General features: G+C 46.5%; 1 protein-coding gene across 1 annotated transcript in view; it reads left to right on the top strand.

Annotated features, from left to right (window-relative positions):
• The first annotated feature begins 235 nt into the window (after positions 1 to 235).
• Positions 236 to 26152, top strand: part of Tecta (tectorin alpha) — a 69994-nt gene continuing 44077 nt past the window's right edge. The window contains exons 1-9 of the mRNA XM_052188603.1: positions 236 to 278; positions 921 to 985; positions 4236 to 4369; positions 7039 to 7326; positions 10808 to 10945; positions 11279 to 11444; positions 15397 to 15809; positions 22151 to 22721; positions 24610 to 25202. Coding sequence (XP_052044563.1) covers positions 922 to 985; positions 4236 to 4369; positions 7039 to 7326; positions 10808 to 10945; positions 11279 to 11444; positions 15397 to 15809; positions 22151 to 22721; positions 24610 to 25202 — 2367 coding nt within the window. The 5' untranslated portion in view covers positions 236 to 278; position 921. The remainder of the gene's footprint in view (positions 279 to 920; positions 986 to 4235; positions 4370 to 7038; positions 7327 to 10807; positions 10946 to 11278; positions 11445 to 15396; positions 15810 to 22150; positions 22722 to 24609; positions 25203 to 26152) is intronic.

Raw genomic sequence — 26152 nt, forward strand, 5'->3', positions numbered from 1 at the left:
AAGAGCGCTGTGGGGAGCAGGTTTCCTGGTCGGCACGTTGGTCCTCAGGCCAGTGCGCGGTGAACTTGGAGATCCTGCATGTGTGCTTGCACCTCAGCAGTGCAGACTGTCCTCGCAGGGGTAACAGGGGGTAACACCACCCGCTCAGCTGATCATAAATTAACATGCAAATGAGCTTAGCTTTGTGCTGTTCCTTCTTCTAATTAACTTCCCGGAACTAACAAGAGTTGCTTGAGTGTGGGGTTCTACTTCTGTTGTATTTCCAAGGAGCCACTCTGGTATCCTGCTTTTTATTTTTGTTTGTTTGTTTCACCAAAGTAGTCATTGAGCATTCATTTCACTGTGGAATGTCAGTGGACAGTCTTGGGCTACCTGGGAGTCTGGTCAGTAAAATGATGGACGGGCTCCAGGTTAATGAGAAGGGGTGACATGCTCTAAATCCTCCTACCTGGAGAAACACGTGGTAATTTAAATAGTATTTCCTGGATCCCAACAGGGACTAGGAACATTAGAAGAGTTGGGTCTTGCAGAAGTTAGTGTCCCAGAGTCATGGTCTAAGATCTGCATTTTGGGAGTTTGTTTTGTTTTGTTGTGGTTTTTTGTTTGTTTTTATCAGGTGCAAAGTAGACATCTTCCCCTTGCTCCCTGAAGCTTGCATGTCCCCCATCTAACTCCCCAACAACCTACGCTTCTAGGCAGCTGCCTTCTGGGGCTCCACGTTGTCCCCCAACCGTTGAAGTGAAGAGGACCCTTGAGCCTCCTGGGAATTACAGCCAACTCTGAACGATTGGGGTTGGGATGTGAATTTGTTCTGTGATGGTTGTGGTGTGTCTCTGGATTCCTCACCAAACACACCTGGTGTTCTATTTACTCTGGCAAGCAGGGGATTTTTTTTTCCCTTTTTCTTTTTAAAATTCCAGGATGAATTATTCATCATTACTTAGAATTTGGGTCTCTTTCATCTTCGCTCTTGTTCGGCATCAAGGTGAGTACGACAGCATCTCACACAGCTCTCCATCAGCATGCTCTTGAATTTGTAAAGAGACACTTTTGTTGGCACTGTAATCGCAAGGGCAGGTGTACATGTGTCTGCAGATACAACAAGGAGGGGGGGAAGTAAATTAAATTCCATCGTTACAGGTGAAATGCAGTAACTTTGACTGGTGCTCACTTTCTCTTATTTAACTTGGAACACAATTTGTATATGCTAGCGAAGGTCTTTAAACCAACTTGGACTAATTCTAGTTCACGTACTTGCAGGGGATGAGGGTGTCCACCTCTTCCCCTCCTCAGCACAGACTCCCATTTAGCCATTTATCTTATGTGGGGGACTTTAAAGAGTGATTGTATTTTGACTCAGGGTTAGGAAGTTGCAGCAGTAGCCTTGGTGTTGATGCCCTGTGTCTCAGGGACCTAGGACATAGGCCAACAATGGAAAGCTAAGAATAAATGAGTTAGTTGACTCCCTCAGCCCTCATGAGCCCTTCTTTCTCTGTGTCTCTCTTATGTTAGTGAAGGACCCTGTGTATACCACCCTGCCATTGTTCATGAGTCTTTATATTAGAAAGATAGGGCAGTCCAACGTAAGTCTTTTAGGACCAATCTTCTAAAACACCTTTGTTTTGTCTGTTAAGTTCAGCTGCTGCATAGCCCCAGGTCTTAGATGAACGTTCTCTTTGAGATCACACCCATTGTCCTAGAATTGGATGCGTTAATAGTTGTCCGATGTAACCCAAAGTAACAGTAGAGTGATTTCCCTACAGTTAACCCAGTGATTCCAGCTTCCACCTCTACACCACAGATGTGTAAATTTCTGTGAAAGAGAAAGTCCTGGAACCCTAACTATATTTCTTGTGTAATTCCCAGTTTAGAGTGAGCGTAGGTAGGGATAGTGTTTCTGTTGCTAACTGCGACACTATCAGTTGGCCCGGCTGCTAATAGTTCTATTTTCAATAGTAGTTGGTTCTGAGATGGGAATCAGTTGTTGTTTTTGTCTGCTCCCTTTGGTCAAATGCCCTATTTTATTCACCAAATCTTTATTGAGGTTGTACAGTATTAGATGTACTTATCTGTAATGTTTTTAAGACAGAAAACTTTTAACTGTTATTTCTGTTCGAAAATCACAAACTAAGTGAAGAATCTTGGAACCAGAGAGAAGCCGGGTCTCCGTTGTCAGTGTTTTCTGTGTCCTTAAAAGGGGGTTTGATTGTCTCTTCTCCGGATAGATTGCCCAATGCTGTACAAAATACCAATTAACTTTTGCATGGAAATGATTACTGTGCTGTGTGAGCTGGAGTCCTTTTCCATACCGGGCATGACTCCCGAAAAGCTCCCCAGGAAAGACAAACCTGTAGTTTGACGGTTTTATGCACAAGTAATTCAAGACAATCAATCACCTTCAAATCTAATAAGTACCTATGTTTAATGTCATAGTAAGATGGCAGAGAATTTTTTTTTTTGGAAGTTTTCATCATCTAGAAATTTGTACTTTGTTACCATATTGTAAATAAAAATATTCCAAGAGCCTTTCTAAATACTTATGGTGATGTCAAACACAGATCAGGCTGAATGCTCCGGAGATTAAATCAGCTACAACTCCTACAGGTTAAGATCTGGTCAGCTTTCCAGAAACCCCTGAGATGTGGGAATGATGTGTGAATACTAATGGCTGGACTTTCCTGCTTTCCTGATGCTCTCCCCCAGATAGAAATTAAACCTTTGTCTGGGCAGACCTACCCCAACTCCCCACTCCAGAACTAGAGAACTTTGCCTGACCCTCCCAGCAGCTATCTGTCGACTCTGCAAGCTATTTTTAGGGGCTGTTGTTTGCTCACTAAAGGGCTCCCTCAGGGGAAGAACTAGCTGGGGCCAGTTAGTTCCTCTCCACCCTTTCAGTACAAAAGTGGGGACTTTCCCAGAGAGAGCTGATAAGAGGCTGGGCACCAGTCTCTAGATGGGTGTGAGGGCTGTGGCCCATAGCCCAACATGGATTGGCCACTCCCACCCCCACTCCACCCCCAGCCCCCAGCAAACAACAGATAAACGTTCAAAGGAAGAAAACTATTCTGTTGTCCACCTTTCATTCAAAAGAAGAAAGAACAGAGGCAGAGAGAAGTGACATCAGATGTGACTTGTAGATTATTTCAGAGGTCCAGTTGTACTGGGTCCTGGGTAGTGCAGGCCCTGGGGACATTGCCTTGTTTTTCCCACCAGTCTGAGCCACACCTCACAAGAGTGTTCGTGGGAAACTCCAGAGTTTGAGTACCAAGAATCTAGGGAGGAAGTGCTGCTGTACCAGGTGGAGTCTGTATGATTCACCTTTGACTAGGAGGACAAGGAAGAACATTGTCTGCCCTACAGAGTACTCCAGCACTCCAAACCTACCATCAATGCATGCACGAATACACATTCACACACACACACACACACACACACACTCGTGCACACGCATACTCATGCACCCACACATGCATGCACACATGCATGCACACATGCATGCACACATGCATGCACACATGCATGCACACATGCATGCACACATGCATGCACACATGCATGCACACATGCATGCATGCACCTCTCTCTGATGCCTCGAGGGTCCCATGTCTGCTTTTTTGTGAATAGAGCTGGACAGAGCTCCTTGGGCCAGTCTTGGTCAAGGTCAGTCACATGCAGTTCTTACCAACCCCCCCCATCCCCATATTGGTTCAATTACTCCTCTTGGGCTCTGATGACTTCTGCTATGTTGTAGAAAGGAAAGGAGCCTTAAAAGCTGATACGACTGTCTCAGTAAATTGTAGAGTTCTTAGATTGGGAGGTTCTGTGGTTACATCCATATTCTCTTCATCTGGTCATCTACTCAAGAGGCAAGCCCTCCTCATCCACGCACACCAGATCTAAAGGCCACCGCCGGACACTGGGAGCTCCAGGTACCCATGGTGATATGACATCCCCACTCATTGTCACCACTGGTCTCTGTAATGCATGGATACACCAGAATAAAGCACACAGGTCTCTGACTTAGAGATCACATCCCTTCTGTTCTTTCCTTTCCCAAAGACACAAGATCATCAGCTAGGTACAGTGTAGACTCAGACTGGCGAGGCTGAGGCCTGCTGCCTTGCTTTTGGCTTGTAAACCATACTCAGACATTTAGCGGGTAGGAGGGATAGTAGCTTGCCAAACAGAAGAGGCAGCTGCCGCCTAATCTATCTAACCACCATCTCTCCTGACAGCTCAGCCCAGAGAGCTCATGTATCCATTTTGGCAGAATGACACCAGAACCCCTAAAGTAGATGATGGAAGCTCATCTGAGATTAAGTTGGCCATCCCTGTCTTCTTCTTTGGTGTTCCTTACCGCACCGTCTATGTAAGTGCAGAAGTGTCTCTTCCTGTTGTCTGTCATTAAGGAAAACACTTTAAAAACCTTCTTCCAGGGCCCCAAGGATTGGGGATTTATTGGCGGCCAAAGCGACAAGTTCTGAGATTTCATGAGCTGATGGGTTTTATGATTAAGAAAGTCAAAGGTATATTTAATGGCTAATGTTCATAGTGGAGGAGTATACAGGGCAGTAAATTGCTTTTGTGGGTGATTAAACACAGAAGCGAAGCAGAGGCCCACTGCCGCTCACATTATTTCTACTACCCAACAAGATAAAAAAAAAAAAAAAAAGAAAGAAAGAAAGAAAAAGAAACAATAACCCACAATAGGAGCAGTATAGGGTTTATTTTTTATTTTTATTTTTTTTCTCCCTTCTGGGGGTGTGAAAAGTTTAGACATCTGCTCTTCTTGGGCTTCTGACCAATTTGCTACTGCGTCGGAGCATGGGAGATGGATAATCCTCGACTGCATAAAAGTTGTTTGCAGAATTGGCCACCCTCCTTAGGTCTGTAGCTATGCCCGAGGGTCCCCATTGTCGAAGCCCGAGCTGGGAAGCAGTTCAGAGCTCCCGGGCAGCTGCAGTCTCAGGCCGCGCAGGTTGGATGCTTGAGGTTGCTGCTGCGGGGATTGTGGTTTGGAACAGCTAAACCTGTCTATCTCTGCTTTCACGGACTGAAGGAGACGTAGGGAGACTCTGCCACATCTCACCCTACATCTGTGCCCTACCCGGGAGGAACAAACATCTGAAATTTGGAGCATGTCCACGTCTGCCACTGAGACTGCTGCTTTAGCAGTTTCTGGTATATAGCTAGAAAATCACCCCACCCGCCACCCCAACACACAAACACACACACACACACACACACACCCTTGCCTTCTGTGTCACCTTCCACCCCAGCCATCTCAGAAACTGGGGGAGAGAGCCTACTTATCTACCTTAATGAGCTCTCCAGGTAATCCTGGTGCCCACAGAAGTCTGGGAGCTACTGATCTCTACCACAAAATATAATCAAAACACACATTGAGTCTCGGCCAACTTCCTCCACAGGTGGGCCGGTGTGTTTTAATCACACCTGTTTCCCCCTAGCACATACATGGCATGCTAACCTGCTTTCTATGCTCTCCTCACAGCAGGAGCCTCCCAGGTCTGTGTCTGTGGAAGAGGGCTGTGAGTTTTGAAATGTGCTGACCTGCTTTTGGAGATGAGAGATCTTCCATTCTGAGGTCCTTGGCCTCCCAGGCCTCTAGAGCATGAATTTCACTCAGTTCCTCTTTCTCTTCCTTTGCACAGAGTGACTCGGAGCTTAAAAATCCATGGTCTGGCAGAGGTACAGGCTCAGGGAAGCATCCTTTGTGTATAAACTGTACCCTGACTTCCCAGTCTCTGAGAAGTGACGTCCTCCCATCATTTGCAGGCGAGCCTCTGGATGGCTCTTTTTTTTTTTTTCCCCTGAAGACAACAGGTTCCCAACCTCTGTCTATTCTGCCTCTCTCACACCTCAGACTTCACAGGCTTTCTTCCAACACATGCTAAGGTTCCCTCAGTCCAGCTGCAAAGGCCCTTCCTTCCCTATTGGACTAGGGTCCCTGCTGATGGCTACCCTGTTGCTGATCGGTAGGAATATAACAAACAATTGGATATGTAGGGCAATCATCTCTAGATTTTCTCTGCCCAGGAAAGGCAAGCATTCCCACCACGGGTGTTTTCTGCCACTGAAGTCATACAGGCCACGGGATTAAGTCAGTTTCTCTCAGACACAAGATTGATTTCAGGTCCTGAGGGAACTGAGGAGACACGTTGCAGTAAGGTGGTGTTATTTCCTGCGCTTACGGAACCATTTACAGATCATGAAGGCCTCACCATTCGGCAGTCGTTTACAAGTACATCTCGAGGTGCACATATCTCAGGTTTTATACAGAGTGACGAGAACTCGACAGAAACTGGACATCTTTAGGTCTTAACCTTGCCCTTTTTCTGAGTGAGGAAGTAGTTATGACATCAAGAGGAGTTTGGTTTGGTTTTATTTTATTTTTCTAGTGGCTCACCCAGAGCTCTGAAGGGCTCACTCTGAGATCTGAGTTCAGCAAAGGAGTATTTGATTCATCTTTCTCTGCCTCCATTTTCATAATACAGCAAGACTCAAGATGTACTATAGAGCTCTTCAATTATTAAACTCTTTGTGCTTCTTTGTCTTTTCCTATCTATTTTGCATCCATGACTCTCAACAAATTTGTATTTTTTGTCTCTGTTATTCTCAGGTTGGCCTGATACCCCGCCTCTTTCTCTCTCCCTCTCTCTTTTCCTCTCTCTCTCTCTCTCTCTCTCACACACACACACACACACACACACACACAAAGAGAGATACACCAGTAGCATTTAATAAATGCAAATAGAGATAAGACAAAGAACATGAAAATGAGACTGAATTAGTAAGGAACACCGCTGACGACAAACAGAGAGTGACAGAAAGCCAATGAACGTGTCCCGGCGGAAACAAACCTGCTCACAAGAATGATGGGAGCCAGTATTTAGGGGTTCAAAGCCAACACGTCACACCCCCTTTCATTCATGTGGTTGGCTGTCAGTCTGTCTTGGTTTGTGACTCTGAAGTTCCCATTTTCAGGTCCACTGTGCAAAACCTCTCTTGTTTTTGTAGGTCAATAACAATGGTGTCGTTTCCTTCAACGTGCTAGTGAGCCAGTTTACGCCAGAGTCCTTTCCCCTGACGGACGGGAGGGCCTTCATTGCTCCGTTTTGGGCAGATGTGCACAATGGAATTCGGGGTGAGATCTATTACAGAGAAACCATGGACCCTACCATCTTGAGAAGAGCCACCAAGGACATCAGGAAGTACTTCAAAGACATGAGCACCTTCTCTGCCAGTTGGGTTTTCATCGTGACCTGGGAGGAAGTCACGTTTTACGGAGGCAGCAGTACCACACCTGTAATCGTCTAGCCTTTCCACTTTGCACTGGGTCTCTGACAGCCTGTCCGACCTCAGTACTGAGCAGGGATTGTAGCTGGTAGAGCAGAGGAGTGTGTCAGTTCGCTTGAATTAAACGCATGGCTCTTGCCACCCATTGTCCAGGAAACAGAGGGAAATGTCAGCATGAACCAGTCCAGTCAGCTGAAATATTACAGATGTGTCAACCCAGTCACAATTCATTTCCAGTGTCTAAAAGGAGTCTCTGGACAATATTCTTGCAGGAGGCAGCATTCCCTTTTGTGAGAGAGTGATAAAGGCGGAGCGACTCATTCCAGGCTGAGTGATCGTGGATCTTGTGAGGGACACAAAGGGCTTTTTCTCTTGCCAGGGACATAAATGTTTCTCACCATCGATAATTTCCCCTTTTTTCCCCTCCATAAAGTCTGGTAGCAAGTGAGAAGCAGGATGCTGGATTGGGGGAACAAACGGCCTGGCTCATTTTATTATATTATGACATTTTTTTCCCACTGTGACCAGGGCTGAAATGATTCATATTTGATGTTAATTAGAGTGGGCAGTTAAAGCAATTCCTGAATAAAGTTTCAACATCTGCTCTGAAATCCCAAATGAGCAGTCAAATAAAAGTCAAATAAAAAAGATTATCTCTGGTAATATCATAGAGATAATCGAGTTTCCGCCTAAAGGGACAAACCCCCAGTTTCCATGAGTGCATACAGCTTGTTTGGGTGACTATGATTGTGGAAAACTTTGAAGTTAAAAATCACATGTATCTTCAACTGTAGTTTCCCAGTAAGCAAAGAAACTTTAAAAAAAAAAATCTATCCTCTTCTTTCTTAGGGTTATTTATAATTCCATCTGTTTTCCTGGCAATGAGTTGACTGTCCAGGGTTGGAACAGGAATTCCTGTGTAGCAGAGAGAGGGTAAAAAGTGCTGGTCTCGCAATTCAAAGCTAGGATGCAATGGGATGTGTTTTAACATTGTCTGACTAGAGCAGCTTGGAGCACTTTATTGCTAAGAGGTCCTGCAGAACAGAAAGACACATGTTTAAACAGCAGGTTCATGGGCTAGAAATAACCTCTAAAGAAGCATACGTTTCCCTCTGTCACGTTACGGATCACTAACGACTCCTCGGGTGATGGTTTATGTCCTTTAAGCCTCATAGCTTACAGCGTAGGAATGCTGGGTGCCAGCGATCGATAAATTTTAGTGTCAGCGAAGGGGTAGGGGAAAGAAGGAATGCCCATCAGATGCTGACCACCATTTCCCCCACTAAACCCTCTGCTGGCTATAAAAATTGCCAAGATAATTTAGGTGCTTTCTGCTTTGTAGCTTGGATGGGATCTCTAAAGCAGGTGAGGCCTCTTTCTGTGAGGACAGACAATAAAACCTTGAAGGGCTTTGAGCTTCTAGAGGGAAAGGAAAAGATGATGGATTCTCCAGAACTGCAAAGTGTTTATCCATCTATCCCTACCTTTGAAATGGATCAACCTATTCCACCCAAGACCAGCCATAGTCAGGTCCACTAAACAAGGGGTAGAGAGATCTTAGGACAAGACACTATCATGGAAGCCCAGCTGAAGAGGAAAAGGATGTGTTTCGGGAGAAGCAGTGTTTACTGAACTTTTAACTGTGTGCCATCCCGTAGTAGTCAGCTATTTCTTAATCCCCAGCAACAACCCCCCAAGTGCTGTCTGTGATCCACGGTGACAATAAGAGAGATTCAGGCCTCCTAAGCATCAGAGCAAAGGATCCCAGTGAACTCTGCAGGATGGCTTCTAAGCTCTTTAGCTGCCCCCTCCAGGTAGTGTCAGAAGAAGCTCTCTGAATTCTTGAAAAACAAGGTTGTGCAAAACCAGATCTAGGGAAGTCTGAAAATGAGTATTGGAAAAATATGTATGTGTAGGGATATGTGTGTAAGTAAAAGCAGATGAGGTGTGTGTGGGGGGGGGGAGGGGGATAAGAAGTGATGGAGTGATTTGAGGAGTTGATCCCAAAGGTATTTCCTTGAGTCAAAGGTGTTTCCAACAAATGTTGACAGAAATTCAGTTCTTCAGGGATGAAAGCTGTCCAGCTTCAACCTGTACATGGCCCTGGCTCTGAACCTATCCTTTAAATCTAGCCCCACTAGTGATCTTGTAGAAACCTTGAGTTTACTGATCATTCATCTCTTTGTCCTACTTTCCTCTTCTGTTGATCGGGCCTAAAGAACGAAGTCATATACCCAGCCAACTCTATCATAAACGCCATCGGCTGTGGCAGGCACAGGGCCCGAGGAGAAGGCTCTCTTTTACAAAAAGGGCTTTTCTTTACTAGCAAAGTGCTCTTCCCTGGGACTGTCTAGAATGGGTTTCCAAGATCCTCCATCCCAGTCTGATTACACAGGATAGGAATCTGGGCCTTCCTCTGCTCTTGCACAGAATGTTAACTGGGATGCTATCAGGCAGCCGGGAAGAGGCTTGAAGAGAGAAAGGGCGGAACTGCTACTTTTAATTCTATTTTGATTTGCATTTCTTGAAAGCTCAGGCCCCAGACTGGGGCTGAGGAAAGGGATGTAGTAAAGGGCGAGGCCGGACGCAGCTTATATCTGAGAACCATCTGCAAGGTTTGGATTTCTATAACGTCCCTGTCCCCTTAAAAGCTTAAGACTAAGAAAGCCCCGAGTGACCATGCTCCAAGAGGTAGGCTGGGTGCTCTGGCTGCAATCCCCTGCTCCATAGCCCTGCTCACTTTCCAGCAACTCATTTCACTTAGTCCTTAGCTGCTTAGCTCTAAATGGAAGGGGCCCAACCCGTCGCCCATCTTAGCATCGGTCTGAGCTGCAGCCTGGCACTGAGGATCTTACAGATACAAAGTAATGCATAAATGCTCAATTAGAGGAACAATTTCTTTCCAGAAAGAGCTTCTTTAAAAATCACTTCCCAACTTTCATCTTAAAAGGGGGGGGGGGGCAGACATCTGATCCAGAATAGTGGTGTTTTCCAGGAACGGAGCAAGCCCGCTCCAGAGGACTGTGGGTTCACCGCGTCCCTCCCACCCCACCCTGCCCACTCTGCTCTGGGTGCAGGTATTTGTGCTGAGGTCCCTGCCTTGACGTTTCCTATAGTTTATTCTCATGCTGCCATCTATAGGTGTTCTCAAGTTATCACATGCTCAGAAGGGAACTCTGAATCTTCTGTTTTAGTCCAAGAGAGATGGTGTGTGTGGGGGGGGGAGGCACTGTCAGACCCCAGATTTCTCTCAGGCAGCTTCTCAGTTGGATGCACAGTTCTACACACCTTGCTTTTCTGCACCAGAGACGGGAACACATTTTGAGCGAAGGCGGGGTGTGAGAAGGGCTGGGCTTCGGTGCAGTTTAGAACTGTTGGGGGGCTGGGAGGTTAGGGGCATGTAGTGGTTGCTGTGGGGGGTGAGGGTAGCCACTACTGTGGGATGACCTCCGGAGAACGTGAGTCACGAGGGTTTCTGCACATTCTTCAGGTGAACACCTTCCAGGCTGTGCTGGTGTCTGACGGCTCCTACACGTTCACACTCTTTAATTACTATGAGATCAACTGGACTACTGGGACAGCCAGCGGTGGCGACCCTCTGACAGGCCTTGGAGGTGTGATGGCACAGGTAAAGTGTTCTCTGCAGATTGAAATTACTGTATCTTTTGCTAGCTTTATTCAGCCTCGTGGACAGAGTCCTGTTAATACTCTTACTCTAGAAACACGATTTTGATCTTGTGGGTATACTGAGGGGCTAGCCTTATCTATCTTTGATACCTTACTCTGGGTATGAGGTGACCTAGGCAGGCTTTCCACACCTTGAATGGTGACTCATGGAATCCAGGAAGAAGTAATGTATTGTTTCCAAGTGTGATGAAACCTTGTGTAACTGAGTCAGCTAACTAATAGGGATCGTATGTGCTCAAACCCCCTTATGTGTGTGTGTGTGTATGTGCTCCAGGCAGGATTTAATGGTGGAAACCTCACAAATTTCTTCAGTCTTCCGGGGTCAAGAACCCCCGAGATTGTCAATATTCAAGAGACCACAAATGTCAACGTTCCAGGACGCTGGGCATTTAAAGTTGACGGGAAGGAAATTGACCCGGCCAATGGCTGCACCTCTAGAGGTAAAAAGCTTTCCCCTTTTCTCTGACAGCATGGGGCTGGGTTTCCTTATATTGACAGGTGAGCTTTACAGCCACGGGGAGGATTCATTCCTGATGCCTTACCCTTTTGACATCTCTCAGCTGTGTGATGGAGATCAAGGTAATTTTAGCCTGCACATTCCCCACCCCGGGAGCAAGGCTGCATGTGGTAGGCTTCCGAGTCATTGCCTATGGTGTGCACGCGGCTAGCCATTTGGAATATCTCCAGAGTGAAGCAGAGCCTTGAGTGATCTCTCAGCCAGATGGACAGACGGGAACCCCCCTTGGCTCGCCTTATTTTGTTGTTGTTGTCGTCCCTTTAAGATTCTTTCCTCATCTTTATTCTTCTTCTACCATCTGCACTTCGTAGATCCCCAGGAGTGGGTGAGCTTGGAGTGTGGCCAAGTCCCTGCAATGGTAAATCAGAAGCTCCTGGTACCAGGAGAGAGAAAATGTAGCTGAGTTTTAGGAGCATTTCTAAAATCCTCTCAGGGGTAGAGAGACATGCAGAGATTGGGGGAATCAGAGAGGCTTTAGGTCTGTGGGAAGGCACCTCTGTGGGTTCCCTGTTCATCGGCCTCTGTCACGTAGCATCTTCCCTCAACCACCAAATCCAGGAGTTCTCACAGGAACATCCCGTGTATTGATTCCTGCTCCTGTGTATTCACAAGTATCCAGGAAACAGGATTCTGTTAATATCCCTTCAGGTAGAGGTAGAGGCTACAGCCACAAGAAGCAAACATTTCTGTTTATCTCATGCCCACCTAGCCGCCCACCCATCTCTGCTGCTCTCCCATCAAACCACTTCTCCAGTCACTTGCCTAGTGGCTCACCCATCCCATAGCCCTCTCCCTAGCCGCTCCATCTCCCTCTACCCTATATCCACCCACCCCTCAAATCGTGTGCTATTCTTATCAACCCATCCATTCACATGCCTACATCTGTCTATCCACTGGCCCAACTCACCTGTCCATCCAGTTTATCTTTCTAAAGAACAGTATAATAGACCCATTGAGCCCCAGATGCTCCTCAGATAACAGTAATGTCAGTAGGCATTCTAGCTGCCCATGAGAATACTCTCATGGCAGAAATAGACATCAGTGTAGTAGCGACACAGCACAGCACATATAACACACATGGTACAGGGCATTGTGGAAACACGGGCATTGTTGGACAAAATGATTGCACATCTGTAAGAACCCTTTGCATTTTAAGGAGATCTCTTCTTCTTGGGATAGAAAACATTCTCTGCATAGTTGGCTGTCAGACATATCTCTTGCCTCAGCTTCAATTTTTAATATATAGAGAAAAGTCAGTTTCATCTGGTCTGAAGTTCCTGTGCCCTCTGCTCCCTCCCACTGAGCCCTGAACCTCTGACTTACCCTAAGGCAAGCTCATGTTTGAAGATGACCTGTCAGGGCATCTTTGCCTTGTGCACTCTGTGAAGTCTTCCATGCTAGAATAACAAGGAAGTGCTATGGAGCTAAGTGGGTATTAGACTGGACAGGAAAGGATGTAGTCCCAGAGCCCCTCCTCCATGACTTCCTAGATTGTTCTTTCTCCCTTGTGGGAGGGTCAATGCAACACTACTTGCTGTCTGCGTGAGACTCTGTCTCTCTGTCGTTTCATCTCTCACCCTTTGACTCCCCAGACCCTCCCCGCACACTTCTTCCCTTTCATTCAAGCGCTGAAGAGTTCAGTGACAACAGACTGCAATGTGAGTTCTCAGTGGCAGCCTCACACCTGAGTCCTGGGAATGAACAGCGTGGTGATGGACAGCGTTGGCTGGCAGCGCTGTGGGCATGGTCCGATGCCAGCTGTGTGCAATGTTCTCATTTTCGCTGCGTGCTTTTCCTCTTGAGTTATGTGTTTGGGTTTCATATGCAGGACAAACTCAATATCCACACAGGACTTGTGCATTTTTATGTGGCCCTGGACGTCTGTCAATCTAATGAGATCAGGATTTGGCCTGGGTTATAAACAAGGGACTCTGTTCCATAGTGCTGGCTTATTAAATCATCATTTCACAAACAAAATTATCACAGGGCATCTATCTACCTTTTGGTCCAAACCTCCTCTATTCAGAGACATTTTGCTCTCATTTATTGGAAGCCTGGAGATATAGAGACTGGGAATGATACTGAGTAATGCTCTTATAATGTATGCAACCTTGAGCTAGCGCCAAAGTGCTGGAGGATTTAGGGCTTTTTTTAAGGGCTGATGCATACAGCCTACTGGGAATATGAAGATGTCTATTATCTCCTTTTAGGTGCAAATCTCAACAGGTAGGAAGCATAATTGCTTGTTGATATATGTTCATGTTGGACAAATATAGCAAGAAATGTTCCTAAGGTACCCTTGCCTTCTGCTGGGGTTAAGCCAGTAGGCTTGGACAACTTGTTGGATATTCAGGACTCTTGGTGTGTGTGTGTGTGTGTGTGTGTGTGTGTGTGTGTGTGTGTGTAGTATGTGTCTGTATATGTGAGGTATGTATGTATGTATGTGTGGTGTGTGTATATGTAATATGTATGTTTGTGTGTGTGTGTGTGTGTGTGTGTGTGTGGTGTATAGTGTGTATATGTATAGTATGTGTGTAGTGTATAGTGTGTGTGTATATATGTGTGGTATGTGTGTGGTATATGGTGTGTGAGTATGTGTATGTGTGGTGTGTATGGTGTGTGAGTATGTGTATGTGTGATGTGTATGGTGTGTGAGTATGCGTATGTGTGGTGTGTATGGTGTGTGAGTATGCGTATGTGTGGTGTGTATGGTGTGTGAGTATGTGTATGTGTGGTGTGTATGGTGTGTGAGTATGTGTATGTGTGCTGTGTATGGTGTGTGAGTATGTGTATGTGTGGTATGTATGGTGTGTGAGTATGTGTATGTGTGGTGTGTATGGTGTGTGAGTATGTGTATGTGTGGTGTGTATGGTGTGTGTGTGTGTGTTTAGATAATTTGTTTAGGGAATTTTTTTGTTTGTTTGTTTTTTGAGACAGGGTTTCTCTGTGTAGCCCTGGCTGTCCTGGAACTCGAACTCACTCCGTAGACCAGGCTAGCCTTGAACTCAGAAATCTGCCTGCCTCTGCCTCCCAAGTGTTGGGATTAAAGGTGTGTGTCAGCGCCCGGCAGGAAGATGATTTTAAAGATTAAATGTCTACCAAATAAATGGGAGCGAATTTTTATTAAAAATCAGTACATGCCTTAAAAGCCATTTTCCTCCAAGTCCTAGACTTGGTCAGAAGGTTCTCTTCAGAAGATAAAGAGAGAGGGATACCAGACTTGGGCAGGGCCTGGAGCTGGGGGGAGACAACATGCAAGGGTTTAAGCTCAGCCTAAGCAGCATCTGTCGGATTTATGAACCTTTGAACACAGCACAGAAGAGGTCAGTCTTTTCTAGAATATTTCCAGGAAGCTGGGATTTATGTCTGCCTCCTGATTTGTGCTGTTGGCCTTTTTGGGGATACCCGCTGCTCATACTGTTGATTAAAAGAATGAATTAGCAAGCAAACCACTGATTGCTGCCTTCTGTGGCTATCAGCCGGGGCTGCTTCTGGAACGCCCTTGCTCACATTCTAGTAAAGGAAGTGGCTCCTGCGGGTCAGAGACTTTGCCACAGATGAAGGCAATGTGTCTGTGTTTCAATGTGGGCTCGCTCACCAGCTGGGGCGTTAACAATGCCAGAGGCTCAACCCTGGATTCAGACCCACTCAGCTTGGAGTCTTGGCTGAGTTGCTGAGTGGTGCTGAATGAATTATTCAACTGCTCTTAAGCCTCAGTTTCCCCGATTGTCCAATGAGGGAGACAATCGGTAATCCCTAGCTAAGTGGGTTCATGAGTGGGTTGAGAGGGTATGACTGAAGCAAAGGCTTTATCCTGGTGCCCTGCACAGAGGAGAGGTACTCATAAGTGTTGGCTCTGATGTCCTTCTTCCCAGGACAGTTCCTTCGTCGAGGGGAGGTGTTTTGGGATGACCTGAACTGTACCATCAAGTGCCGCTGTCTGGATTTCAACAATGAGATCTACTGTCAGGAGGCCTCCTGTAGCCCCTACGAGCTGTGCGAGCCCAAGGGCCGGTTCTTCTACTGCAGCCCAGTGGAGACCAGTACCTGCGTGGTGTTTGGGGAGCCACACTACCACACCTTTGATGGCTTCCTCTTCCACTTCCAAGGCTCTTGTGCTTACTTGTTGGCCCGACAGTGTCTACAAACCTCCAGCCTCCCCTTCTTCAGTGTAGAGGCCAAGAACGAGCACCGAGGGGGCTCTGCCGTCTCCTGGGTGAAGGAGCTCTCTGTCGAGGTCAATGGCTACAAGATCCTCATTCCAAAAGGAAGCTATGGGAAAGTCAAGGTAAGACCCTCTCCAAACCACACGGGGAGATGGAGAGAGGCTAGAGGTGTTTTAGCCTAGGAAAACCTCCCTCTGTCTACTGTTTTATTTGTCTTTCTACAATGCAAAACGTTAGATGTGCTTCCTTTTTGGAAGATGCTTTAACAAGCCAAAGTTAATATGTGCAAAGACTTCATAGTGAGACCATTCTAAAAAAAAAAGAAAAGTATACACACATTCTTAGTTCCCTCACTGGTGGACACATGCTTGCACTGGGTCTGAATCCAGGGTTGAGCCTCTGGCACTGATAATGCCCCATCTGGTGAGCGAGCCCACCTTCAAGCACAGACACATTGCCTTCATCTGTGGCAAAGTCTCTGACCCGCAGGAGCCACTTCCTTTACAAGAACGTGAGCAAGGACATTCCAGAAGCAACGCACTTGTATACGCATACAAACAGGTGTATGTCTCTCACAAGTCCCAGGAACAGAATGATAAGCTTAGTTTCTCATAGACTTGGTTTGCGAAAATTAAAGTCATCCGGTTCATGGCCAGGCTTCAGTGCAAGCACTGAGTTCCTAGCCCTAATTTAGTTCAGCCTTGGGGTGGGGGGGGCGGTCATCCTCAGTTCTCCTCAGGCTCCGTCCCATTTGCCCAGGAGTCTGTTTTTTCCACAGAGAAGCTTTTGCATTGACTGGTCTCCAACAGGTATGGCTGTAGAGTAGCTGTCCAGATATCCTGTGAGTCCTGTATGCCAGGAAAGCTTTAGCCACTCTACAGAAACCGCTCCACCAGCATAGAGCACAGAGCTCCCGCTGGCCCGTTTAGCATATGCAAATGACTCCTGTCACAAGGGCGTTGACTAAAGAGGGGAAGCCAGAAGCCACCGGTAATTACTCAATTGGTGGAGGCCTTAATTTTTATAATGTTAATGAAGACCTTGCTGTAACTATGTAGTTGTTCAGGCAATCATAACTTGGAGACCACAAGGGGTGATTGCTGCACTCCATGTAATCCTTAATCCTGGTACATGGTCATTAAATAGAGTATCAGCCAGAACTAATAAAATCTGTGTTGTAGTTTTAATTGCACGAGAGCATGTCCAACAAAAGGTGAAACCAGGGAAGTAGTAAGTCTACTTTTTTGGGTTTTTTTAGCTCTTTCATTCCCAAGTCTGTGCAGTTCATCAGCTCTATAATTAGGCAAGTGAGCTACGACCACGGATGAAATGCCAATGCGCTTGTTTTTTGGTTAGTCTCTCCAGGGACAGCTTCATATATCAGTGAAGGATTCTAGTACAGAAGTTTGGAGTTTTTCCATTTTAAATTTACATAGCGCCCCACCAAGCATCATCTTTGTCCTTGTAGACAGATAGATTCCCTGCTAACTTTTTTTTCCACCAGCTTTCCCAACTTGCCTGCATTGTAAAGGAAAAAGAACAATGGTGTGTCTGATACCAGCGGCTGGGAAGAAAGTGTCAAGCTTCGTCCCTGTTTTCCATTTTGATTAAAATTCTTTCTTGTTCACGCTTAGACCTTTTCCTTCTTTTTTCTCCTTTTTTAATGAAAGGACGGTGTCGTCTCTTTCAGGCCCAGCAGCTCTGCTAATTTCGCATGGCTCTGTTCCACCGTCCAGGCGTAGGGCATGGATTCCTCAATTTTCCGTAGCGACAGGGAGGTGTGGATGTGAATATAAATGCTTCGGAGAGAAAAGGTTATGTGACTCCGACTGCAGGCTAACAACGGCGTCCTTTTCCCTTTGCCAAATGGTTTCCAGTGCCTCTGAATACACCTGCTATGCTAGGCAAGGGTGGCTAGATGAAGGCAGAGCTGACCCAGGGTGATGTGGGGACAGCCAGGGAGACGCCCAGGAAGCCCAGGAAGGAGTCCAAGACTCCTGGGAAGCAGCTGACTTCCCAATCATATTGTGCGGCGCCTGGGATGGCCCAAGTTGTGTCCTTGCAAATCACAGGCCCCCTTTCTCCAATCCCCATCTCCAGTTGCTGCTGGGTTAGCAGCAACATTCTTTCAATGAGGGTTTTCTCTGTTGAATCCATTCTCAAATGGTAAAACAAACAACTCTGGTTACATATGCTAAAGAAGCTCAAAGAAAGCCAGCTAAACTAAGCATCCATACCCAGCAAATGTCTCTTAATGACTGCAGGTTTTCATGTTCCTCTCCTACATGAACTAGAATAGGTTAGGGTACTTCAGGGGGATGGGCAGACTGTCTAGCCCTCAAAGGATGGAGATCTTTGACTCTGGAGTGGGACCTGCCATCAATGCCATCAATGCCATCAGGATAGACTCTAGCTTCATTTTCCTTGTCTGTTAAGTAGGAGAAGTTGTGTCCCAAGATTGGACTCCTAGACTGTAGCCTAGACTTGGTTGCCTACATTCACAGCTGATACAGGCAGCTAGAACCAGTGCTGACAGATGGATTTGGACCTCAGCAGGCTTCAGTCACCAGCTCCATCCTCAATTAAAGTAAGGAGAACATGATAAGGACCCAAGGTTTCATAAATATTAAATGGAATAAACAGATGTGTCTCACCCTGCACAGAGCCTGGTACACAGTAGGCATTCGGCACATGCTGGCTCCACACTGTCATTTCCAAGACCCACACTTTGTGATTCATCGTTTCTTCCCTCACTCTGTCCCTGCAAACATCCTGGGAGAGATCTGTTGACAAGGAGTAGGAAAAGCAAAGAGTCCTGCCCGTTGCTAGGGAGTGAAACGTAGGAATGAACCAATAAATCATGGGTGAGGGTATTGTTCTCTAGGAGGTCCTGCTTTGAGCTTTACGGGAACATAAGCACAGTGACTAACTGTGGCAAGAGTAAAGAAAGTGCTATGTACTCTTATGGCAGAAGTAAAGGTCTCCAACTGTAACTTATGGGCAACTGTAATGGTGTCAACCAGAATGCAATGAGAACAGAGACAGGAGACCCTGTGGGGTTCGAGAATACAGGGACTGCAGAAAAATCCAGAGGCTGGTGATTTCTCTTGATGACTTTGTGTCCTTGCTAGGAGCAGGAACTTAGGGGAGAGGGAAGGAAGCATTCAGCAATTGATGTGCTTAGAATCTGAATTTATAACCATTTTTAAGAAGACTTTTCCACACCCCAACATGGACAAGAGCTAATTGTTATTTACTCTGGCAGGCTGACCTTCCTTACAGAATAGCTTTCTGTTATAACCCCTGTTGACCTAACTCTACCTAAGAGATAGAGGCAAATGACCCAACTCCTTGGTTTTTCTATTACTAACTATAGGGCAATTTCTTTCTCAGGCCTTTTCACTACTGCTACAGTATGAAGGTTTATGCCCTAACCATTCATACGCTGATGTTCTATTAGTAAATTCTCTTTGGTGTTGTTAGAAGATGGAATGTGGGGGAACTGATTAGGTGATGAGGGAAGAACCCTTGTGAACATGATTAGTAACCTATAGAAGACCATAGGAAGCTAATCTATCTATCACATGCCCTTTCTATCACATGAATGCACATCTACCAACCAGAAAGATGGCATTTACAAACACTAATCTGTTGGCATTCCTAAATTGGATTTCTCAACTTCTTGAATATTCTGTGGTGGGTAAATATTTTATTGCAACTCAAGTTAAGCTAAGACAGAACATTGGTACCAGGAGTGGGGTGCTGCTGTGATAAATACCTACAAAAAAATGTAGTAGTAGCTTTGAAACTAGATAATGAGCAGAAGGTGTCAAGAGTTCTGAGGTACACACTAGACAAAACCTACATCACTGTGAGTAAACCATTAAGGATAATCATGTTGAGGGTTGGCTTCCAATTGTGTGTGTGGCATTTACTGCAGTAAACCTTGAGAATGGTATCATTTCCAATTCAGAATGTAATAACCATATAGAAGGTAAGATTCCTGTCTTTCCATATGTCTGAAACCAGTATGGGTCTAGTTCAGCCTGGAAAGTTGATGTGCATTTGAAGTCAAGTCCACCCAAGGACTCTTACAGTGCCAATCATTCTACCTTAGCTCTTGAAGCTAAGCACCATAAGTGTGAAGATTAAAAACTTGGTTCTCTGTCAGAAGCTTTTCAAGCCACCTGTTCATGTCCTCTAGATAGTTGGGATTCACTCTTGACTTTTCCACCAGTTCCTATTCAACCACAGGAGAGACAATTGAGCGCTGCAAGGTACAACTGAGCGAGCTGCACACCTTGTCCCTCCCACTTGGTGTCTGGTTTTAGTTTTTAATCCTTAGCTTCTCTTGGGCCCTGGCAGCAGCTGCCTGTCTGGGCCCCTTTCTTCTCTTCCTGACTTAGTTTAGCTAGTACTTCCTTCCAGCCAGGATGAGTCTCCTGAAATGCAAATCTGCCCATACTATTTCTTTGTTTGCAACCCTTCAGGGGCTCTCTCCCTAGAGAACAAAGTCAGTTCTTCTTGTGTTGTCTGGTTGTTAACCTGGCTTAAAGCCCTTTCAAGGTCTGTTCTCAAAGTGGGAGCCAGAGTGGCTCTCTCAAAGTGGAAGTCAGAGCCTGTGGGTCCTCCTTGCTTTAAATACCCTCTTGGCTCAACATTTTGCTCAGAGCTGAAACCAAAGTCCTGTCTTGTTCTGGCTGCTACTCTGCCTAATATCAGCCACCTCTGCCCACTTTTGTCTGCTTAGCTCAGCCATGTAGAGACCCTAATATCTACAGCACTGAGAAACACCCAAACCTGCAGATCCCTCCCTGGAACACCTCAGCCCAAGGCTTCTTCCTCTCTCAGATGTTACCTTTTCATAGAGCTGTGCCTGACCACTCACTTATAGCTATAAACTTTCTTTCTGAACACTGGGATCTTCACACAGGCATCATTAGATATTAGACACCCTTTGCTTCACCAGTGGTTAGTCTCTAGCTAAACTCTAGGCTCCATAAGGCAGGGGTAGGTAACCCTCAACTCTTAGAACATTGCTTGATACCAGAGAAGCCCCAGGACTTAGCTTGTGTCCTTGGTGTCATCTCTGGTAATTGGTTCCCTGGAAGTTCTGAATATTCTATGACTTTCCCCATTCCACACAGTTTCCTCTAATTCCTTGTCCTGGAATTCTCTGCTCAACACCTACCCCAGGGCCTTTCTCTGGCAACTTGAGTTTATCTTTGAAGACTCAAGTCAGATTTAACTGCCTCTAAAAACCTGGTATGAGTCCCTGAGGCTGGGTTAAGTGTTCACTCCATTCCCCCATCGCACCCATTGATTCATATTTAAAACTGAGGACTATAAATATCTGTTTGTGTTCCTCTTCTTCGGTAGGCTGAAAGCTCCTTGAGGAAGAGGGTGAATATTATTTCTTTAACCCTACACTTCTCAGATCCTGGCATAGCGCTTGCTACTTAGCAAGTATTCAGATTTATTGGTGTTGAATGATTGAGTGAAGGTAGTCACTGGTGTGTTTCTAAAACGATAAAGAGGTATAAGATGTGTTCTATGGATGTGTGGTGAGGTCTGGGGGAAGGGAGTGCCTCTGTGGGCCCATGCTGAGACATCCCTCCCCCCTAAGGGACCAGCCACAGGATGGTATAGTATAGAATAGTTTATTCAGGGCATGGGGAGGGGAGTTAAGAGGGAAGTAGAGGCAGAGAAAGGCAGAGAGGGACAGAGTAGAGAAGTAGAGGACAGCCAAAGTGGAGAGAGGGGGGAAGAGAAGGAGGAAAACAGAAAAGCCCAAGAGGACAAGAGAGAAGCAAGAGGGAAGCAGGAGTAAGGGGGGAGGGAGGGAGGGAAGGAGGGAAGGAGGAGAGGGAAAGCAGCCCCATTTATAGTGGACCAGGCCTACCTGGCTGTTGCCAGCTAACTGTGGGGTAGAGTTTAGACAGAATGCTAACAGTCGCAGTATAACTTGCTTAGACTGAGGGGGCCTAGGGTAGCCTCCAGGATCAACAGCATATTAAAGTTAGTACAACTTTAGTGTTTCGTCTGGCAGGAGGGCCAGTGGGTACAAAGGGCAGAGAGGGGTCATGGATAACACACATGGTGGCCTAGAGTTAATGGAGCATCAGACAAATAAAAAGGGAAGTCAAGATGATCCACCTCTCAGTCAAAAGCTTGAAGTCAGCCTAGAGCCAGGCAAGAAGAGCCAGCCAGCCAGTCCCTGAAGGCATGCACTAGAACTGTCGAGCTACTGGGCTCAAATGCCCAGTTCCCTCTGGCCCACAGCCCGCCATGACCTAAGTATTTTCCCCAGACATTAGCCATGGTAAGAGGTAAGTAAGAGGGAGCCTGAAAACTTGGGGTGACCATTCTCTCCCAAATAGTTGCTCTGCTATCCCTTGCCAACTTGTGCTGGGGCACAGGCATGGCCACCTACTTACCTGCCTTTCACTGTTACTGTTGGCAGGTTAATGATCTAGTGACTTCTTTGCCCGTCACCTTAGAGTTGGGGGCGGTGAAAATCTACCAGAGTGGCATGTCTACTGCCGTGGAAACAGATTTTGGGCTCTTAGTGACGTTTGATGGCCAGCACTACGCCTCCATCTCCATCCCAGGCTCTTATATAAACTCCACCTGTGGGCTATGCGGGAACTACAACAAAAACCCATTGGATGACTTCCTCCGCCCTGACGGCAGGCCCGCCATGTCGGTGCTGGATCTAGGCGAGAGCTGGCGTGTCTACCATGCTGACTGGAAGTGTGGCTCTGGCTGTGTAGACAATTGTACTCAGTGTGATGCGGCCACAGAGGCCCTCTACTTTGGTTCTGACTACTGCGGTTTCCTCAATAAGACGGACGGCCCCCTGTGGGAGTGCAGCACTGTGGTGGATGCCACAGCTTTTGTGCACAGCTGTGTGTACGACCTGTGCAGCGTGAGGGACAACGGCACGCTCCTCTGCCAAGCCATTCAGGCCTACGCCTTGGTATGCCAAGCCCTGGGCATCCCAATCGGAGACTGGAGAATCCAAACTGGGTGTGGTAAGCTAGCATGCCTTCCGATGAAAGATGTCTCCCATGCTGGGGGCAGGGATAGGATTCCAGGCCTCCTCCTCCAGACCCTGTTAAGAATCAAGGTCCAAGAGTGAGGGTAGTGTTGAAATGTCCCAAATTATACAGAATTGACTGTGAAGAGAACTTTTCTTGACCCCACTCAATGTCGTAACCAGGAGACGACATGTCATTGATGAACGTAATCTAGATACAGGAAATGCATGACTAGAGGGAACTACATTTTTGGGATAGCAGCCCAGAGCTGAGCCAGGGAGAGATGCTGCTACCACTGGATGGAGTGACTGTTGAGAAAGTGCAGAGGCTAGCATAAGGGACAGAGTCTCCCTGGGGTGTGGCTTTCCTCCCAGGTGCAGGTATCTGTGGCTCTTAGTTCCTTAGCTTTTGGGCCATTTGTTCTGCAGCATGTCATCTAATCTGGTAAGAGAAAGGACTGTGGACAGGAAATGTAGACCATCAATGAGGAAGCCCTTTTCTTGTGTAGCCAGGAGACACCTGATGCTCACTTGTGGGAGTACCCAGATTCTTTTACGATAGGTGTTTGGACAAAGCCTTTCCACACTGTTTAGTTGCCTGTTTTCTTTCTACCCCACTATCCTTTTTTAAATCTCCCCTTTCCTACTTATGTAGAAGCATAGCAATAACTTGTCTCTTTCCTGGTCCTTGGTTCCCTTCACATGAGTGAGATTATAGACAGTTGTGGTCCATCTTCCTTTCACTTGGATAAATAGGCAGTTACTATCCATGCCTTTGAGAGGCTGTAGAGGTGAGATTTAAAAGTTTCTCTGAATTCCAAGGCCAGAGGGAGCTTCCCTCTGCAGCAGTGGGTTGGATTCACATAAATCACCATGTGTCAGATTCAAATCGCAGCATTTTGGTCACAGGAACCAAGAGACAGTGTATCTTCCTTGCTGTGAGACTGACTGACCAGCCTCTATTACACCCAGGGCAGCCATCTCATAATTCACATTCAAGTTGAATATGGCTTCACTTGGAGCCTTATACAATCCAAGAGCATCGAAATTGCCCAAGTAAATTTTTATGAATAATGGTTGTATGATTTTCCTAGGTTCTCATCTTGTTACCTCCCTTCCCCCCTCTCTCTTTCTCTCTCTCTCTCTTCCTAGCATGAATTATATTTAATTCACAGCTGGTTTACTAGGCTTATGCCTGCTGGATTCAACTAGACGCAAACATTTATGTAGACTTGAACAGTCTTAAATAAGAGAAGCAAGCTTCTAAGGCACAGAAGGCCTTCGGAAGGCAGACTGCTCCTAGCCAGGCTCCCAGAGGAGCAGGCGTTCAGTCTCTGCAGATCACTCAGATTCTTTCTCATTTTTAATGTCCCAGGAATTCATTTCCACAGTCTGCCTCGGTCACACTCAGATATTTTAAGTGCCTTCTTGTTTGAAATTTCATGTCTTCAAATTGCTCCTCTAACGGGTACAATTTTCATTCCTCCTGAAAGTTTTATTTCCCTCTAAGAATGGGCCATGCTCTTTAAAAAACTCAAGGCATCACCTATGTCCTTGGTGGAGGATTTGAAAACATCTTTATGACCATGGATACTACCTAAACTGTCAAGGAATAGGGCTAATATAGCAGAGACAGACAACCTGAAGGTGAATTTCAGTGAGTTCAAGTTTAGAGAAACTCTCGTAGCCCCAGCATACAGAGAAAGGGACAGAGTCAATACTCCATTCCCCTCCATTCTCTTCCCCAGTAAGTGGCCACCTGACCTTCACTCTGGGGCCTGAGTGATATGGGAGGAGCGTTTTTTATTTTCTCCCAGTCGCTGTGCTGGTTGGATTCTGATCTACTCACCCATGACTGAGCTGTCTTCCTTTCTCTGCACCAGTGTCTACCGTGCGGTGTCCAAGCTTCAGCCATTACTCTGTGTGCACCAGTAGCTGTCCCGACACCTGCTCGGACCTGACAGCCTCTCAGAACTGTGCCACGCCATGCACGGAAGGTTGTGAGTGTAACGAGGGCTTTGTCCTCAGCACCAGCCAGTGTGTCCCCTTGCACAAGTGCGGCTGTGACTTTGATGGCCACTACTATACCATGGGGGAGTTCTTCTGGGCCACGGCCAATTGCACAGTGCAGTGCTTATGTGAAGAGGGAGGGGATGTCTACTGCTTCAACAAGACCTGCCGGAGCGGGGAGGTGTGTGCTGTGGAGGACGGTTACCAGGGCTGCTTCCCCAAGCGGGAGACCGTGTGCTTGCTCAGTCAGAACCAGGTGCTACACACATTTGACGGTGCCGCCTATGCGTTCCCATCTGAGTTATCATACACACTACTCAAGACCTGCCCTGAGCGTCCCGAGTACTTGGAAATTGACATCAACAAGAAGAAACCTGATGCAGGGCCTGCTTGGCTCCGGGGTGTTCGGATCCTCGTGGCTGACCAAGAGGTCAAGATAGGAGGTGTTGGGGCTTTGGAAGTCAAGGTAAGAGTCCTTGCTTCCTTCAATGGAGTGACAGAACGTGCCCTTTTCATCTGACTTGGAGTTCTCCCTCTGGTTGTGAGTTGATTCTTAAAAAGGACATGGATTCCATATGCTGGCATTAAAAAAAAAAAAAAAAGATTGACCCAAAATGAGACTCTAGCAGGTGGAGAAATGGAGCCAGGTTGGAATTCTCTGAATTAGATAGCGTGAAATTCATCTGTCCATAAGAACAAATCATTGCAAAAGGCTGTGTGCCTAGCTAAGCCTTTCTTCTGAAATAAGTTGTAGTATCGCCACCTCTATCACATAGCTATCAAAATCAAGGCACAGAAGTGTTAAGAAACTTCCTCTAGGGACCCACAGCTTCAAAGTGGGATTTAAGTGAGAGTAGCTGGCAGTAATCACTCATGTTCTTCACGCTGTAAGATCCCTTCTGCAGGCCGAAGGAAGTTGGCACAATGTAGGGTGCATGCCGTGCTGGCTCCTTCTCTCTGATGTGGGCTAATATACCTACGATCAGGTGTCCAGGCCCATTAATTCTGGAAGGAATCTTGAGAGTCACCTAGAACAATGTTCTATTGCACGGAAGGTGCCAAGGGCCTGGGTGAGGGTCCCGTGGCTGATTGACAGAGATGAGGTGGTGCCAAAAGGACTCCCCCTTCTCTCAGTCGAAGGTGAACCGAGTGGTATTTGGAAAACAAAAATCATCTTAAGGAGATTACAAGATGCATGGCCACAGAAGGAAAAGGCTGTGTTCTCAGCCCCATTAGTGAATTGTCAGAGATTAATCTAGTAAAGGGACAGCAGCAATATAGAGGTAGATGGACATCTAGACATTAGCTCTCCTCTACATACCCCAAGGGTCTGGGGAACAGGAAAATTAAAAATTGATGGCCGAAGAAGGAGGCAGAAAAGGTGCTGTCTGGGAAACAGTGCCTGAAGGGAGATTG

The sequence above is a fragment of the Apodemus sylvaticus genome, chromosome 7 (genome assembly GCF_947179515.1).
Source record: "Apodemus sylvaticus chromosome 7, mApoSyl1.1, whole genome shotgun sequence".
Classification (NCBI taxonomy): Eukaryota; Metazoa; Chordata; class Mammalia; order Rodentia; family Muridae; genus Apodemus; species Apodemus sylvaticus.